General features: G+C 41.5%; 1 protein-coding gene across 1 annotated transcript; it reads left to right on the plus strand.

Annotated features, from left to right (window-relative positions):
• Nucleotides 1–9,900: 9,900 nt before the first annotated feature.
• Nucleotides 9,901–15,326, plus strand: ATP5PF (ATP synthase peripheral stalk subunit F6). Its single transcript, XM_049785833.1, has 4 exons — nt 9,901–10,010; nt 13,695–13,861; nt 14,683–14,807; nt 15,149–15,326. The coding sequence occupies exons 2-4, from the start codon at nt 13,704–13,706 to the stop codon at nt 15,184–15,186; spliced, it is 321 nt and encodes a 106-aa protein (XP_049641790.1). The 5' UTR covers nt 9,901–10,010; nt 13,695–13,703; the 3' UTR covers nt 15,187–15,326.
• Nucleotides 15,327–15,801: the final 475 nt, after the last annotated feature.

Below are 15,801 nucleotides of genomic sequence, written 5' to 3' on the forward strand. Positions count from 1 at the left end.
TTTTATTCAGTTTTGATTCTTAAAACACTTTATATCAAGGATAGCAATCATTCTATAAAGGGCAACAAAGAAAATATTTCTGGCTTTATGGACAAATAGGTAAAAATCAAGGGTATTCTACAGATCTTTTTTTTTTTTTTTTTTTTTGGTTTTTTGGGCCACACCCTGTGTGGCCTGCTCAGGGGTTACTCCTGGCTATGCGCTCAGAAGTTGCTCCTGGCTTCTTGGGGGACCATATGGGACGCCGGGGGATCGAACCGCGGTCCGTCCTAGGCTAGCGCAGGCAAGGCAGGCACCTTACCTCCAGCGCCACCGCCCGGCCCCTATTCTACAGATCTTAAAAAATAAGCTTTGTCCTTAAATTTTCATAAATGAAATTTAAAATAATTATAATAAATTTTATAATAAAAACTATTAATTCAAGTAATGGATTGTTTGGAGGTTTAACATTTTAATTTGGCTTCAAATATATGATCAAAGATTGAAAATGTTCATTTGCATAGTCATTATGAATAGAATACCTAGGTCATAGAAAAACAGGTGATAGGGCAGAATTAGACCACAGATATTAAGACTGTCAACTCCTATTCAAAACACATGTTCAAACAGTCTTCTGGGACCAGAGATATGTACAGCATTCAAGGCACTTGCCTGCAAATAGCCAATCCAGGCTGCTTGATCCTCAGCATCCTATATGGTCCCTTGAGCACTAACAGGAGTAATCCCTGAGCATTGCGTACTGTGGCAACAAAACAAAACAAAACAATATGGTCTTTCTAGACTTTCTGCCGGGTGAAAAAGAAGTAACATTCTTGTATAATGAAATACTATTATTTAAGTCAAATTTTTATTTGATTTAAACTGTTTCATGTCTTTAATCCATTTTTTTTCTGAGTACACACACTGACCCAGGACTGATCATGGTTGGATCCCCAGCGTCCCATATGGTCCCCAAGCCAGGAACTATTTCTGAGTGCATAGCCAAGAGTAACCCCTGGGCACCCTGGGGGGTTTGGCCCCCCAAAAACCAAAACCAACAACAACAAAATTGGGGGCTGGAATGATAGCCCAAACACAGGGCATTTGTCTTGCACGCGGCCAACATGGAACTGACCCAGGTGGTCAGTTTATCCAGATGGACCATCCCAGATGGTCCCCCGAGCCCGAAAGGAGCGATTTCTGAGCACAGGAGTAACTCATGAGCGCCACCGGGTGTGGCCCAAAACGAACCAAACAAACAAAATGAAAATGTCAAAAATTGTAAAACAAAACAAAAAAGGGCCCAGAGAGATAGAACGGCCATAAGGCATTTGCCTTGCATGCGGCCTACCCAGGAAAGCCTCGGTTCAGTTCCTGGCATCCCATATGGTTCCCCAAGCTTACCAGGAGCGATTTCTGAGCACAGATCCGGAAGAACCCCTGAGTACCGCTGGGTGTGGCTCAAAAACCAATCAATCAATCAGCCAACCTTTAAAAAAAAATTGTAAAAGCAAATTACCCATCTATGTTTCACTAGTGCCCAGCAGAGGGCCTCAGTTAACTCCTTTGATAAGATTACATTATTTGTGTGGATGGAACTACAGCATCATGCCTGGGTTAAATCAGTCAAAAGATAGAAAGATACATAACTTCTTTATCTGTGGGCTGTAAAGAAACATAAGGAAGTAATAAATGACCAAAGGCAACAGAACTACAAAACTGAGTTTGCCTGGAGTTAAGTTCACAGAACTGATTACTTCAAGTGGGTGGATGCGAGTAGATGAGAATAATGAAATAATAGTATTTCATTATCTTATGGGACATTGGTGGGGGGAATAGGACACTTAGGTGGTAGATGTGTTGTAATGATGTATACATGAAACTGCTATTTAAGAGTATTATAAGGGGTGGAGTGATAGTACAGTAGTAGGTTGTTTGCCTTCTACGCGGACAATCCAAGACAGGCCTGGGTTCGATTCCTAGCATCCCATATGGTCCCCCAAGCCTGCCAGGAGCGATTTCTGAGCACAGAGCCAGAAGTAACACCTAAGTACTGCCAGGTGTGCCCCCCCCCAAAAAAAAAAGTATTGTAAATAAGTGTCCTGATTTATAAGCAGTGATTACATATCACATTATACTTGACTAGGTTGGAAAACCAAACAAATGTGGGGGTAGAGAGCTTGAACCACAACCAGCAGTGCTCAGGTCATACTGGCTTTACACTTAGAAATTACACTTGGTGGAGTGGGGGATGATATGGGATGCTGGGGATCAAACCTGGGTTGGCGACATGCCTGGCAATCCACTGTACGATTTCTCTGGCTCCAAGAATATTATTTTGGGGGGGGGCACACCCAGTGGTGCTCAGGGGTTACTCCTGGCTCTGTGCTCAGAAGTGGCTCCTGTCAGGCTTGGGGGACCATATGGATGCCAGCCGGTGTTCTGAGTATCATATGTAGTGCTCAGCTCAGAGGATTGAACCCAGATTGGCTGTGTGCATGGGAAGCATCTTACCCATTGCACAGTCAAATATCAGGGGGTTCAAAATTCCTTATGCTTCCAATTTTCTTAAGTAAAGGTCACCAAAGAAGTGAACTTGAACAATTCTACTTTAAAATTAGCATCCCTGGAGCCCAGCATTCCCAAGAGACCATCCGCTGCTCTTCTTTATTATCATCAGTTCTGATGTACTGTAGAATTCTATCTTTTTAATATTTGGGTTTATGTGACATCCCCCGTAGTCACAAAAAAGGCTAGGATCTTTGTGCAATCACTGATCCACCTGAAGAACCATGCTCGGGCTACATGTAGGATATATTGAACAGATCATTTCTACCCATTTTATGTGGCTGATGTCAGTGAGCTTGGAGAGTCAGAGCACTTAGGAAAACCTTTTTTTTTTTTTTTTTTTTTTTTTTGGTTTTTTGAACCACACCCGGTGATACTCAGGAGTTTTTCCTGGCTATGTACTCAGAAATCGTTTCTGGCTCGGGAAACCATTTGGGATGCCTGGGATCAAACACAAGTCCGTCCTGGGTCAGCTGCATGCAAGGGAAATGCCCTACCGCTGTGCTATTGCTCAGGCCCCAGGAAAATCATTTCTAACAGGATTTCTGTAGAAGTTTCCCATAGAACAGAAGGAAGAGTAACTAGGAAATCACTGTTGTGTCTGTGAAATCTTGTTAAATATATGGAGTAATATGTTTTTATTTTATGACTATAAAGACTTTTGACTAAAGACTTTTTGACTAAAGATTATTTCTAGGACCGAAGAATATGAATGGAAAATGAGCATTGCTGTGTTTCTGTTGAAAACCCAACAAATTACAGGAAGGAAACATCTAAAACTGAAAACTCCGGAAGGTCACCACCCATTCTCCTTAACACAACAGAACCGAATTTCCTCAGACAAGTTTCTTTATACATTGTTTTTGCAGCATAATTGTAAACATATCAGGAAAATGCTGTCTCTTTCTAATGCTACCTTCCTTGAAAATGTAGTTATGTTAAGAAATAATGTTGGGACTTTCTTAATTTGCCTTTCTTTTCTTTCCTACTTTCCCTTTTCCACTATCTTTTAGCATATTTCCATATCTTTCGCTACATTCCTAGCAATATATGGAGAAACTGAAAATTAGAAACTATCCATAACAAAATTAAGTCATGGAATCTTATTGAAAAATTATGGCTAGTTTAGTATTTTCATACATACTTTTGGTGGTATACACAATTCGCCACATTTTGGTCTTATAAACTTTATGTGTATATTTGTAATAAAATCTGCAATAATATAATCATAGCTTGCTCATCTAACCTGAATTTTTTTTAAATGGAAGGTCTGAAGATATAATAAAGTAGGTAGCATCAACCTGGATTTGATGCCCAGCACCCTCCCTATATGGTTCCTGAATCCAATATGAGCAATTCAAGTAGAGTCAAGAGTAAACTTTGGGGGCCGGTGAGGTGGCGCTAGAGGTAAGGTGTTTGCCTTGCAAGCGCTAGCCAAGGCAAGGTCTCAACCGCGGTTTGATCTCCCCCCCCCCCAGTCCCATATGGTCCGCCCAAGCCAGGGGCAATTTCTGAGTGCTTAGTCTGGAGTAACTCCTGAGCATCAAACGGGTGTGGCCCGAAAAACCAAAAAAGAAAAAAAAAGAGTAAACTTTGACCAGAAGATAACCTATAATAAATTCTTGGTCATTTGATTTTGATGTGATAGATTTAATGATTTTGTGTTTTCCTTGTTGGGTTCTGGGCCTAGCAGTGCTCAGGGCTTACTCTTGGCTCTACATCTGGGATGGCTCCTAGTAGATTCAGGAACTATATGGGATGCCAGGGATCAAACTCAGGTTGGCACATGCAAGACTAGAACCCTACCTGCTCACAGATGAAATATGTAGCTTGGAAATTTATTTTTAAAAGAAAAAGTATGTCATGAACACACAAACTATGCCATAGAAACACCACTCTATTACAAAAGGTTGACATTTACTAAAGCCTACTTACAGAAGCACTTAAGAGTCCCTATGGACAGTGCATGGTGCCATGTGCAGTTGAGAGAAATATAAACAATTATTGTTACGCTCTGGACAACAGTAGGCTATTAGTAGTTAAATTGTGTGGAAGTTAGAATTACATTTGAGTATTTTACTGCATAGGGGAGCTACACCCCAATCTGTTGTTAGAATTAGCTCCATTTTTAAATTGTGTAAATATAAGAAGGGTTCAAGGAACTTATTTTAAAACCATCTAGTTTTCTTTCTTCCATACCCTTTGTCAGCCACTTATGTCCCATCTTCTTCCAAACCCATTCCCAGACCCTCATGTCTTTCTTCAGCTTCTTCTGCCACCTCACCCTACTAGTTGTTTTCCAGAGACTCCAAAGGCCCAGATATTCCAAGCACAGAAGGAAATAAACTACAAGTTACAAGCCTCATTAAGGGAACTAGGAGTAGAGAATTTCCCATGTTCTTGCTGCATTAAATCTACATTTATTATTTTTTATAAAACCTATTGCTAGATGATTTGTTACAAAAATCAAAATAACACTATTGTAAAAGTATGCTTTTATTGTCTTAACAAATACTATTGAGGTAACGTGGTTTTATGAATGTGATACTTGTGCACCACCAAATATCAGACCAGTACCTTATTTAAATGACTGCTGAATGATTCTGCAAATATTAGAAAACTTTATTATATTACAAGAGGGGCCTGAGAGATAGCACAGTAGTAGGGCATTTGCCTTGCATGCAGCCAAAGCCAATTCAGGACGGACGGTGGTTCCAATCCCAGTATCCCATATGGGTCCCCCAAGCCTGCCAGGGGCGATTTCTAAGTGCAGACCCAGGATTAACCCCTGAGCCGGTTGTGACCCATCCTCCCCCCAAATTTACCAGGAGATATAACTAAAAAGTTGTTGCTAGTTGAGCTTGTCATAAAATTCCTTCATCAGTGTTCATTTCCAGCACCAATTTCCTGTTTCCCTCTTGACACACTTCCCTCCAGTGGCAGACATTTTCATTTTCGTTTTTCTGATTCTGAACTATTATTCCCTGAAACATTCCAACCCTTTAGAAATTCCTACCCTTAGGAAACTTTTCAATATGAAAGACTTCATTTCTTGTGATTTTGAATTATTTTCATAGTTATTTTTGGGTCACACCCAGCCTTGGTCAGGACTTCTCCTGACTGTGCTCAAGGGTCACTCTTGACATGGCTCACAGAGGCCATATGGTGTGTTGTACTGTGATTTGAATATGGGACAGCTGCTTGCAAGGCAATTGCTCTGTCTTCGGAATTAGCACTTTGGCACCATCCATACTCTTGGATGGAACACTGAGGCCTTGTGCTCTCTACATACCAGTTGAGGGGAAAACTTCAACAGAATCATCTTTGTTCCCTTCATGTTATATTTGTGAACACCTCAATGCTTGCAGAGAATGTCTTTATTTATTCTTTTTTTGGGGGGGGGCACACCCGGTGACACTTGGGGGTTACTCCTGGCTCTGCTCAAAAATTACTCCTGGCTAGCTTGGGGCATCATATGGAATACTGGGGACTGAACCCAGGTTGGCCACGTGCAAGGCAAACACCCTCCCCACTGTGCTATCACTTCGGCCCAGACTGTGGTCCTCAAACTATGGCCCGCGGGCCACATATTGTATTTATATCTGTTTTGTTTCTTCTTTGCAAAATAAGAGATATGCAGTGTGCATAAGAATTCGTTCATAAGTTTTGTTTTTACTATAGTTAGGCCCTCCAGTGGTCTGAGGGACAGTGAACTGGGCCCCTGTTTAAAAAGTTTGAGGACCCCTGGCCCAGAATGTCTATTTTTTTTAGTACGCACAGGCTTTATTCATTTGAGGTAAAGATTAGGCCAATCTCAGACATGAACATTTACAACATTTACTTCCCCGGTTTCTCAATTCCAGTTTTGTACTTGCTAACACTGTTTTTGAGAGAGACTGCTTAAATTCTCAAAAAGCACTTTCAAAATTTCATGGAACTTAAGACATTTTATTTTATTTTATTTTATTTATTTGTTTTTGGGTCACACCCGGCAGCACTCAGGGGTTACTCCTAGCTCTGCGCTCAGAAATCATCCCTGGCCAGCATGGGGAACCATATGGGACGCCAGGATTTGAACCACCAACTTTCTGCATGAAAGGTAAACTTACCTCCATGCTATCTCTCTGGCTCCAGAAATTTTAATTTTTATATCATATACGTAATAAAAATGTGTTTAAGATACTGAAAAAGGATAATTTAAATGGGAAAAATTACAGTAAGCATAGCACTTTTAAATTAATAAACAATTAGAATTTCTTAGTGGTATCACCAAGAAATTTCTTTCAGCTTCCTAATTCGAGGCAAGTTTAGCTTTAGGTTAAATAAAGACATCTAAGTGGCCCCTAACAATGAGTGGTTAAACCTAACGAGAACTCTTTCTTTTTTTGTTTTGTTTGCTTGTTTGTTTGGTTGGTTTTTGGGTCATACCCAGCAGTGCTCAGGGGTTACTCCTGGCAGGCATGGGGGACCATATGGGACACCGGAATTCGAACCAACCACCTTTGGTCCTGGATCGGCTGCTTGCAAGGCAAACGCCGTTGTGCTATCTCTCCGGGCCACAAGAACACTTTCTAAAGTTAAAAAAATAAAAATGTTCTAGTTTGCTTCTTCAGCCTTTCTAATCTTGGAACTATTTTGTATTTTAACTTATATACAATAGCTCTTTATTACAAGTTTTCAAAGACTTTTTTCTTTTTTTTTTCTTTTTGGTTTTCGGGCCACACCTGTTGGTGCTCAGGGTTTACTCCTGGCTATCTGCTCAGAAATAGCTCCTGGCAGGCACGAAGGACCATATGGGACACCGGAATTTGAACCAATGACCTTCTGCATGAAAGGCAAAAGCCTTACCTCCATGCTATCTCTCCGGCCCCTAAAAATTTTTTTTAAACAAAATCATTGATTGTTAAATGTTGTTGATGGTTGAGTTTCAGTCAAATGATGTTCCAACACCCATCCCCTTAATTGTTCATTTTCCACTATCAATATCCAGCTACCCCACTCCCAATTCACCACCAGCTCTTTTAATGGAAACAAAATGTTAGCTTTTATATCAGCATTATGCTAACAGATGTTAGGAACAGACATTGGTGTCTGCTTTTATAAACTGATTTTATTTTTCACTTTTCCAGAAAGTTAAATAGGAAAATAAAATATCATGAAGCTCCTTTAGCTGAGGTCAACAATTGTTTTGAAGTTAGTTACAAAATATCTTTAATAGTTAAGGATGTGTTCCAAGGTCCCTAGCAGAAGTTATGAAATTCATTTTAAGAAATGATTGTTTCCATAAGTGCTAAAACTTCAAGTCATGCAATTCCCAGTCAAATGAAACCTTCTGCATTTATTTCCTCTCAATGCAGGAAAAAAAGCTCTTACATTTTATTTTCTATTACATATCTTTGATAATCTAGGCTGAGGAAAAATATTCAGCATTTTTTAAAACAAATATCACTCATCAGGGAAATACAAATTAAACAATGAGATATCCTCTTATCAGTGAGACTGCTGATGGGGGGCATGGGAAAAAAAGAGACCCTCATTCATTGCTGATGGAAATGTGGACTAGCATAGAGGAAATGAATATGGACAGCCTCGAAAAGAACTAGAAATAAAGTTTCCACATGACCCACCCAGCAATGGCACCATGGCTGCTACCCAAGAGCCAAAAAAAAATTTTTTTTTGTAGAAAAGACATTTGCACACCTATGTTCATTGCAGCAGCACTATTCACAATAGCCCAAATCTGGTGTCTAAGAACAGGTGACTGGATTAATAATCATGATAAGAGCCCGGAGAGATAGCACAGCGGTGTTTGCCTTGCAAGCAGCCGATCCAGGACCAAAGGTGGTTGGTTCGAATCCCGGTGTCTCATATGGTCCCCCGTGCCTGCCAGGAGCTATTTCTGAGCAGACAGCCAGGAGTAACCCCTGAGCACCGCCGGGTGTTGCCCCCCCCAAACAAAACAAAACAAAACAAAAATAATCATGATACACAACAAACCCCTATGCGACATTAAGAAAAGATGAAGCCTTGCAATTTGTTGTTAAGTGGATCGATCTGGAGTGTTGATCCAAAACTTAAAAGGTCAAAACTTGTGGTCAAATGACTTTCGGCCATACACTATTTTCTGGAATCTAAACTTTTTGTATTATCATGTCATTCATCTATGTCTTATGACAAGTTTTCATTTTTACTTTCAGTAACTCCAATTATTTCTTTCATTCTATAATTTAACTGAAACTAATAGACATATCAGAATCAAAATTACTTACAATGTCTTTACATGAAAATACTTCCCGTTTTCTTTTTATTCTTCAAAATCAAGTCTTCAAAAATTTTCGTGCAGGTGGTTAAGTTCTCATAACGAGTCTTCTTCCTCCATGTTTCTATTGATAAAAAAAAAATCAACCATAAAATTACAGAAGCACCTATTTCTCCCTTCATTTGCCTTAATTTTTACTTTTTAATTTTTCTTTCCTTATATTTAATTTATATGATTTTTGATGCACATTTTAAGAAAAAAATCTCAACACTGACAAGACAGCTTAGATGTAAGTCTGTAATAATTATAGTTTCTAAAGAACTATAAAGATTAAAAGAAATGGGAGTCCATTGTCAACAGCTGAAAGTATAGAAAACTCTTGATGGACAACTAATAAGGACATTTTCATATAGAAAGAATAAAGTCTCTCCTCTTTAACAAGACTAAATGGAAAGCTTCAGAGAGCGAAGATGGATCCTATTGAATATTCTAAAAGACAGGGCGGAGATGACAAACAAGGGAAGATTGTGGTACTTGTCCAACTATGCCAAGGATGCACACTGGAGAATGTTTCAAAAGCAGAAACACCAGAGTGAACTATTCCAAGATGTAAAACCCTGACTTATTTTAAACACGATAAACCAAAAGCCATAGGGCCCGATAAGGCTCACTTCCAAGAGCGTGGAAGGGCAAGCAGTGTCCTCGCCAGTAAGACCCAGAGCCCACCAACTCCAGCCCCCTCCCACCTCCCAGGAACTTCCTGGGCTGCCGGAACTACAACTCCCGGCAGGCTGTGCGCTACGCCATATTGGCTTCAGAGACGCATGACAGCCCCCTGTGAGCCTTTTTTTTTTTTGACATCTCCTTTTCCTGCGCAATCCACTCCCAATCATATTGACCCATAGGGCGTTGACTCAGAGTAGGGGTTGGAGAGTGAAAGCGCTCATGTACGCGTGAAGCTTAAAGGAGGGAAAGGTGGCGGAAGCTACACTAGGTGACTCGGAAGCACTTTACTTTCTTTTTGAGTTCGGTCTCAGAGACGTCCGGTGGCGGACTGTCGTCCCATAAGCTTCCGGTCCGGTAAGGGCGGCGGCCCAGGATGCTTTGCGGGTGTGGGTCCGCTGTTAGGGGGCGGAGCTAAGACCGGAAGTCGAGCGCTGGTGGCGGCGGTGGCTTTTGCAACCCGGGACTGAGTGCAAGGTGACTGGCTGGGGAGCTGGATTGTCTGTGGCCTCTTGGGATTTCATTTCTGGCGCCTGAGTCGGGTTCAAGGTGACTTGGAAGGGAAATTGGGCCGACTGGGCCTCACGGGACTTGGATTCTGGATTGGTACTCGCGACCTCTGCCCTAGCGCCAAGTGCTGCATGCAGCCTTAGGCCCGGACAACGGCACCCTCTGCACCGGGTCCTGGGACCCGGCTTGTGTAGGCAATGGTGTTTGCTATAGACTGAGTCTATATTGCTTTCAGAGCTCCATTGGGTGCGATTTGTGGAGCTCGGGACCTGGGAGGCTGTGCAGGACTCGGCCTCGTAGTCCAGTCCAAGCCGCTCAAGGTCATGCATGGCACGCGGGACTTGGCGAGCAGGCCTGCCTGGCCCAAAGAAGGCGCTTAAGTTCTTACCCAAAGGACGAACAAGGGTGATAGCAATTCCCTAAAAGCTTAAAGCCCACCAAACATGCTGGTAATACACCGCGAGGCATCGTTCTTCTCAGGTGCTTTTCACCTGGGTGCAGTGGGGAGGGGCCTGAAATTAGGGGCGAGGCCAAATCTCTTGGTGTGCTGTAAGGGGAGCACTTGCACTGAATCCTGGTTGTTTATACTGTGGAAGATCAGCCTCGTTTCCAATCCAGGATCTCAAACCTTGCTCCATTTTTTTTTTTCTGTTGGTACCATCCCCATCGACCATCTAAGTTCCCCCTCCTTGGTATATGTGGCACACCCCCCCCCCAATATATAGATTATCTGAGGTGATATCTTACATCTGTTTAATGCTGTGTCTTCTGTGTGACTGCAGAAACTAGCACTGTCTGGGGTGGGCCCTGTAAGACTTATGAAGACATGACAACTGTTGCAGAAATAGACCAATGTTAGAATGATCTGAGAAGTATTCCTACTTAGAATATGTTTATTCACGTTGTATTAGTAATAATAGGGTTTTAGTGGTCAAGTTAGGAAATCAGTTGGGGGTATGGGCATTTAAGTAACCTTTCTTAGGCGAATTATTTTGGTTAAGGTGAGAGAAGATGACTGCCAGTATTTTTTAATTTTTGTTTTTTTTGGGGGGGGCACATCTGTCAATGCTTAGGGGGTTACTCCTGACTCTGCGCCCAGAAATTACTCCTGGCAGACTCGGGGACCATATGCGATAATGGAGGTGAGCCTGTGTTGGCCTTATGCAAGATAAATACCCTCTCTGCTGTGCTATTACTCTGGCCCTACTTCCAGTAATTTTTGGTTTGGGGCCACAACCTGGCAGCGCTCAGGGGTTATTCTTGGCTAATCGCACAGGAATCACTCCTGGCAGGCTCTGGGGACCTTACAGGATGCTGGGGATCAAACCCAGGACAACTGTGAGCAAGACAAATGCCCGCCCTGCCCGCTGTTGTTCTGATCCACACTTGCAGTATTCTTAAAGCTTCTGTTTAAGGTACAAGAGGGATGTATTCTGCAGAATACCCAAGGTTGAACAGGTGCTAGACGGCCTGATTGCTGAGTGTCGAAAATATTTTGCAATGCTAGAAGGGAAAATAGACACAAATTGCATAATTTAAAATAGGCTTCCAGTCAAATTTGACTGTATGCTTGGCATTTCTAGGTTCATCATATATAGGTTAAGGTGGGAGCCAGAGGAATCAGCACTCTTAAGGCTATAGTTGCTTTAAGACATCTCAAGTATTTTTTCTCTGATGGGGTAGAAAAATGGCAGCTGAGGGCCCGGAGAGATAGCACAGTGGCCTTTGCCTTGCAAGCAGCCGATCCAGGACTAAAGGTGGTTGGTATGAATCCCCGGTGTCCCATATGGTCCCCCGTGCCTGCCAGGAGCTATTTCTGAGCAGACAGTTAGGAGTAACCCCTGAGCACTGCCGGGTGTGACCCAAAAACTAAAAAAAAAAAAAAAATGGCAGTTGATTAATTTCCTTAATCAAGTGTCCTTTGATCCCAGCAGGTCATTCTGTTTGGACTCCATAGTTCATTGCAGTGGTTGTATGTGTATTTCTGGGCTCCTTGCCCTTGGCCCTGTTCTTGGGCACTGTTGGACAGGATGGTTTTTTTGGGCAGGGAAGGCTGTTACTATGGGTATTGCAGGCTGATAGGCAGCGTCTCTGGCCTGTACCCACTAGTGGCTGGTCATTCCAATCTGCCAAGATACCTGCTCTCTTCTGGGGGACACACCACCCCTGTATAAGAGCCACAGTGCCACTGATGTCTCCTAGCATGGTGCTTCTCAATTCGGGTAAAGGGTCATTTTCTCCTAATCCCTGGTTACTGCAAATTAACTGAGATAGTAGATAAAATTAAAGCAATGGAAATACAAAGTACAAAATCGTTTTTATTAAGTAGATAGAAGTGACTGTTGGATTAGTGGTAGTTCTAAGTGCTTGTTCCCAATCTATTAGTGCATTGATCCGTGACCGATCAATTTGTCTATTATCTCTGCTCCATGGACCACACTGCACTGTGATGGTTTGACTGTTGGTTCTTGTGGAGAGAGGAAACAAGGGAATTGTGTCAGCATGTTTGGTTTTCTCTCAACCTTTAAGATTCAGAAATTTTGCCTGGTTCTAGAAGGTGAGTCTTTGCTCATGGTTCCAAAAGTGTTTGGTAAGGCCCTGCCAATCTTTTCCAGCTAAAGAACATTTCTAAGCTTAGCTTTCATTCTTTCCTTGAAATTAGTTTTATATTTCCTCTTCCATTCTATAATTCATCTATTAAGCTTTTACTTGTAAAATGTTGTGTTTTTAGCTTTAAAGGGATTTGGAAGTGGTTTTTTTTTTTTTTTTTGATTTGGTTTAAAGTTCTTATTTTAAAAATGCAGACTTGTGGCTCCTCCATAAATTGATCTCACTGATCAAGTTGTATCATGTGTTTGTCCCTCTTGATGTTCTCCTAGGATTGTCGAACAACTCTTGTTCTTTTGGGTTGAGTTTGATTGCAATAATAGTTTTGAATGCCTGGAAACCTGCTGCCTCTGGTATTACAAATTAGTTCCTCACACTGGGATTTAGAAATTTTAACTATTTCAGCCGACTAGCCCTAGCACTCTTTCTACTTTTTGAGGGCATCAGGGAAAACCTAGCATATTCCAGAGAGAGGACTCAAAAATGGGCATTGGATGCAGGAGGTTCTGCTTAGAATTCTGAACACTATATGACTTGGAGGGGACCCTTGAGCAATCTAGTAGGAAATAGGCCTTGAGAAACAGCAGACCTAAACTAAACTAAAAAATCAGGCTCATGGCATAGAGGCAGAAAGGGTAGGGGTAGGAAGTGTTCACTATTGAGGGTGTTTTAAAAATCTGGCCCATGGAGAGAGTCCAGTGTTTATTCTTTTTCCCATGGAAGGTTTTCAGACATTCTAATTTGAGTTGATTGTGTTAAGACAAAATTCCTGGGAAAGAAAGTTACTTTCTTGTATTTTGTGTTTTCTTTCTACATCTTACCTTAGTGGAATCCCAGGCCTAAAAATACTACTCCCAAATATTAACTATATAGCAGCATTTCTGGACAAGTCTAACTAGCACCTAGGACTTTAGGACATTTGGTTCTTGCATTTATTGACATCTGATATGATTTAGTTGTGTACCGATTGGAATTCTATTCTCCCTGTATGATGCATTGATATTTTCTAACTGTAGGTTTCATAACTTTCTTGTGCTTTCAGTAAGACCTAGTCATCATGATCCTCCAGCGGCTCTTCAGCTTCTCCCTCATCCGTTCTGCTGTCTCTGTCCATTTGAGGAGGAATATTGGTGCGACTGCGGTGGCCTTTAAAGAACTGGATCCTGTCCAAAAAATCTTTGTAGACAAGATTAGAGAATACAAAACAAAGCGACAGTAAGTGGGTGCATGATCAACAGAGGAAGGGCATTTGCCTTGCATGCAGAAGGATGGTGGTTCAAATCCCGGGATCCCATATGGTTCTCAAGCCTGCCAGGACTAACCCCTGAGCACTGCTGAGTATGACCCAAAAACCAAACCAAAACAAAACAAAACAAAAACCTGAAGATAAATGTTTAGAGATTGTAATAGAAAACTTGTTAGTGTTTGCAAATGTCCTAAGACTTTTGCTGAACCAAGACTTCACATGGAGGTTTGTTTAGGTACTCTAAAAAGAAGGCAACAATGATCTTGGACCTGGAGGTAACTAAAAGAGCTAAAACATTGTCTGCAGCATTTCTCAGTTTGGTCCCTGGCATCATGGATTTACCCAAGCACCACCAGTAGTGGCTTTCGAGCCTTTGGGAGTATCTCCCAAATTACTTCCCAACCCCCAAATAAACCCAACTAAAGATAATTAGAAGCATCTTGATTTTAGCTGCCAGAGTGATGATAGTGAGTAAAGTTAGTAGTGTGTTTGTCTTAGTACCTGGCCAATTCAGGTTTGGTTTCCAGCATCCCATATGATCCCCTGAGTGTAGGGCCAGGAGTAATTCCTGAGTACCTCTGGGTGTGGCCCCCCAAAATCCCCCAAAATTTGAAAGCACATTGATTTTTTTTCCCCTTGGGGACTACAGAGATAGTATAATGGGTAAGGTACTTAATTTGCATACACCTGACTGGCAAAACTTGAAAGCTTCTATGGGAGAAAAGTCACTTTATTTACGGCAGTAAACTGATGCCTAAAATTGAGTTTTCATTTGCTCATTATACAACAGGTCATCTGGAGGACCTGTTGATACTGGCCCAGAATATCAGCAAGAGCTGGATAGGGAGCTCTTCAAGCTTAAGCAGATGTATGGCAAAGCAGACATGAATACGTTCCCTAACTTCACATTTGAAGGTGAGTCTGATTAGACTCATTGATCAAAGTGATAAGAGTCATTCTAAAGATGTCTATACCTTTATATATAGAATATGTTTAGGAATTAGATTGCAATTGCATGTGGATATTTTATATAAGGACAATGACCTGCCTATGCATACCAAACTCTGGAATAAATACTTGATGTTGGTATAGTGATTGATTATACAGCATAGATTTAATACTTGAAATCTGATGTCAAATGTCTTGGATATTTTCTCCTTTGGTATTGGGGATCTAGCCTCTTTTAAAGTATTGGAGCATTTTAGATAATGCATTTTCTTGCAGTACTGCTAAGTTTGAATCTCTTTTGCTTCTAGAACCCAAATTTGAAGTCATCGATAAACCCCAGTCCTGAAGAAATGATGTAAAGTAACCTGGTCTTTTGTCCTAGATGAGTTTTACAACTGGTAATATCAGCAGCAGCAGAGTAAACACATCTCACCACTGTCAAATGTTCTTTCAATTCTGATTCCAAATAAATGATTTGGGCGTTTACTTGAGTGTATTGAATTCTTCATTTTTGTTTTAGCCCTGCGATTTGCAGGTATCACAGCAGATAGAAGCCATGTATCATTCTGAGTACAACTTGTTTATGATCTGCCGGAATTTATTGTGCAGGGATGTCCTTGGGTTGTGAAGCCGATTGCTTGAGGGGAGCCACTCTCAATTGACTTCATATCGAATATTCGAGTATATCCTCTTCCCTTGCAGTTAATCATTAGTTTGTTCCGGACAGAGAAGGAAGATTGCTCTGAAAAGGAAGCTCCTTTCAGAGTCATGTTTTTTTTCTGTTGTGGTTTTTTGGCTTTTAGGCCACACCCAGTGGCACTCAGGGATTACTCCTGGCTCTGGACTCAGAAATCGCTCCTGGCAGGCTTGGGGGACCATAAGAGATGCCTGGAATTTAACCCAGATCAGCTGCATGCAAGGCAAACGCCCTAACCCTGTGCTATTGCTCTGGTCCCCGTGG

Source organism: Suncus etruscus, chromosome 13 (genome assembly GCF_024139225.1).
Source record: "Suncus etruscus isolate mSunEtr1 chromosome 13, mSunEtr1.pri.cur, whole genome shotgun sequence".
Taxonomy (NCBI): Eukaryota; Metazoa; Chordata; class Mammalia; order Eulipotyphla; family Soricidae; genus Suncus; species Suncus etruscus.

What these genes read in the sequence shown, in the direction of transcription:
- ATP5PF (XM_049785833.1), top strand. Translation starts at nt 13,704, where the DNA reads ATGATCCTCCAGCGGCTCTTCAGCTTCTCCCTCATCCGTTCTGCTGTC. An exon ending in GAATACAAAACAAAGCGACA is followed by an intron (nt 13,862 to 14,682) that starts GTAAGTGGGTGC and finishes ATTATACAACAG; the next exon opens with GTCATCTGGAGGACCTGTTG. An exon ending in CCCTAACTTCACATTTGAAG is followed by an intron (nt 14,808 to 15,148) that starts GTGAGTCTGATT and finishes TTTTGCTTCTAG; the next exon opens with AACCCAAATTTGAAGTCATC.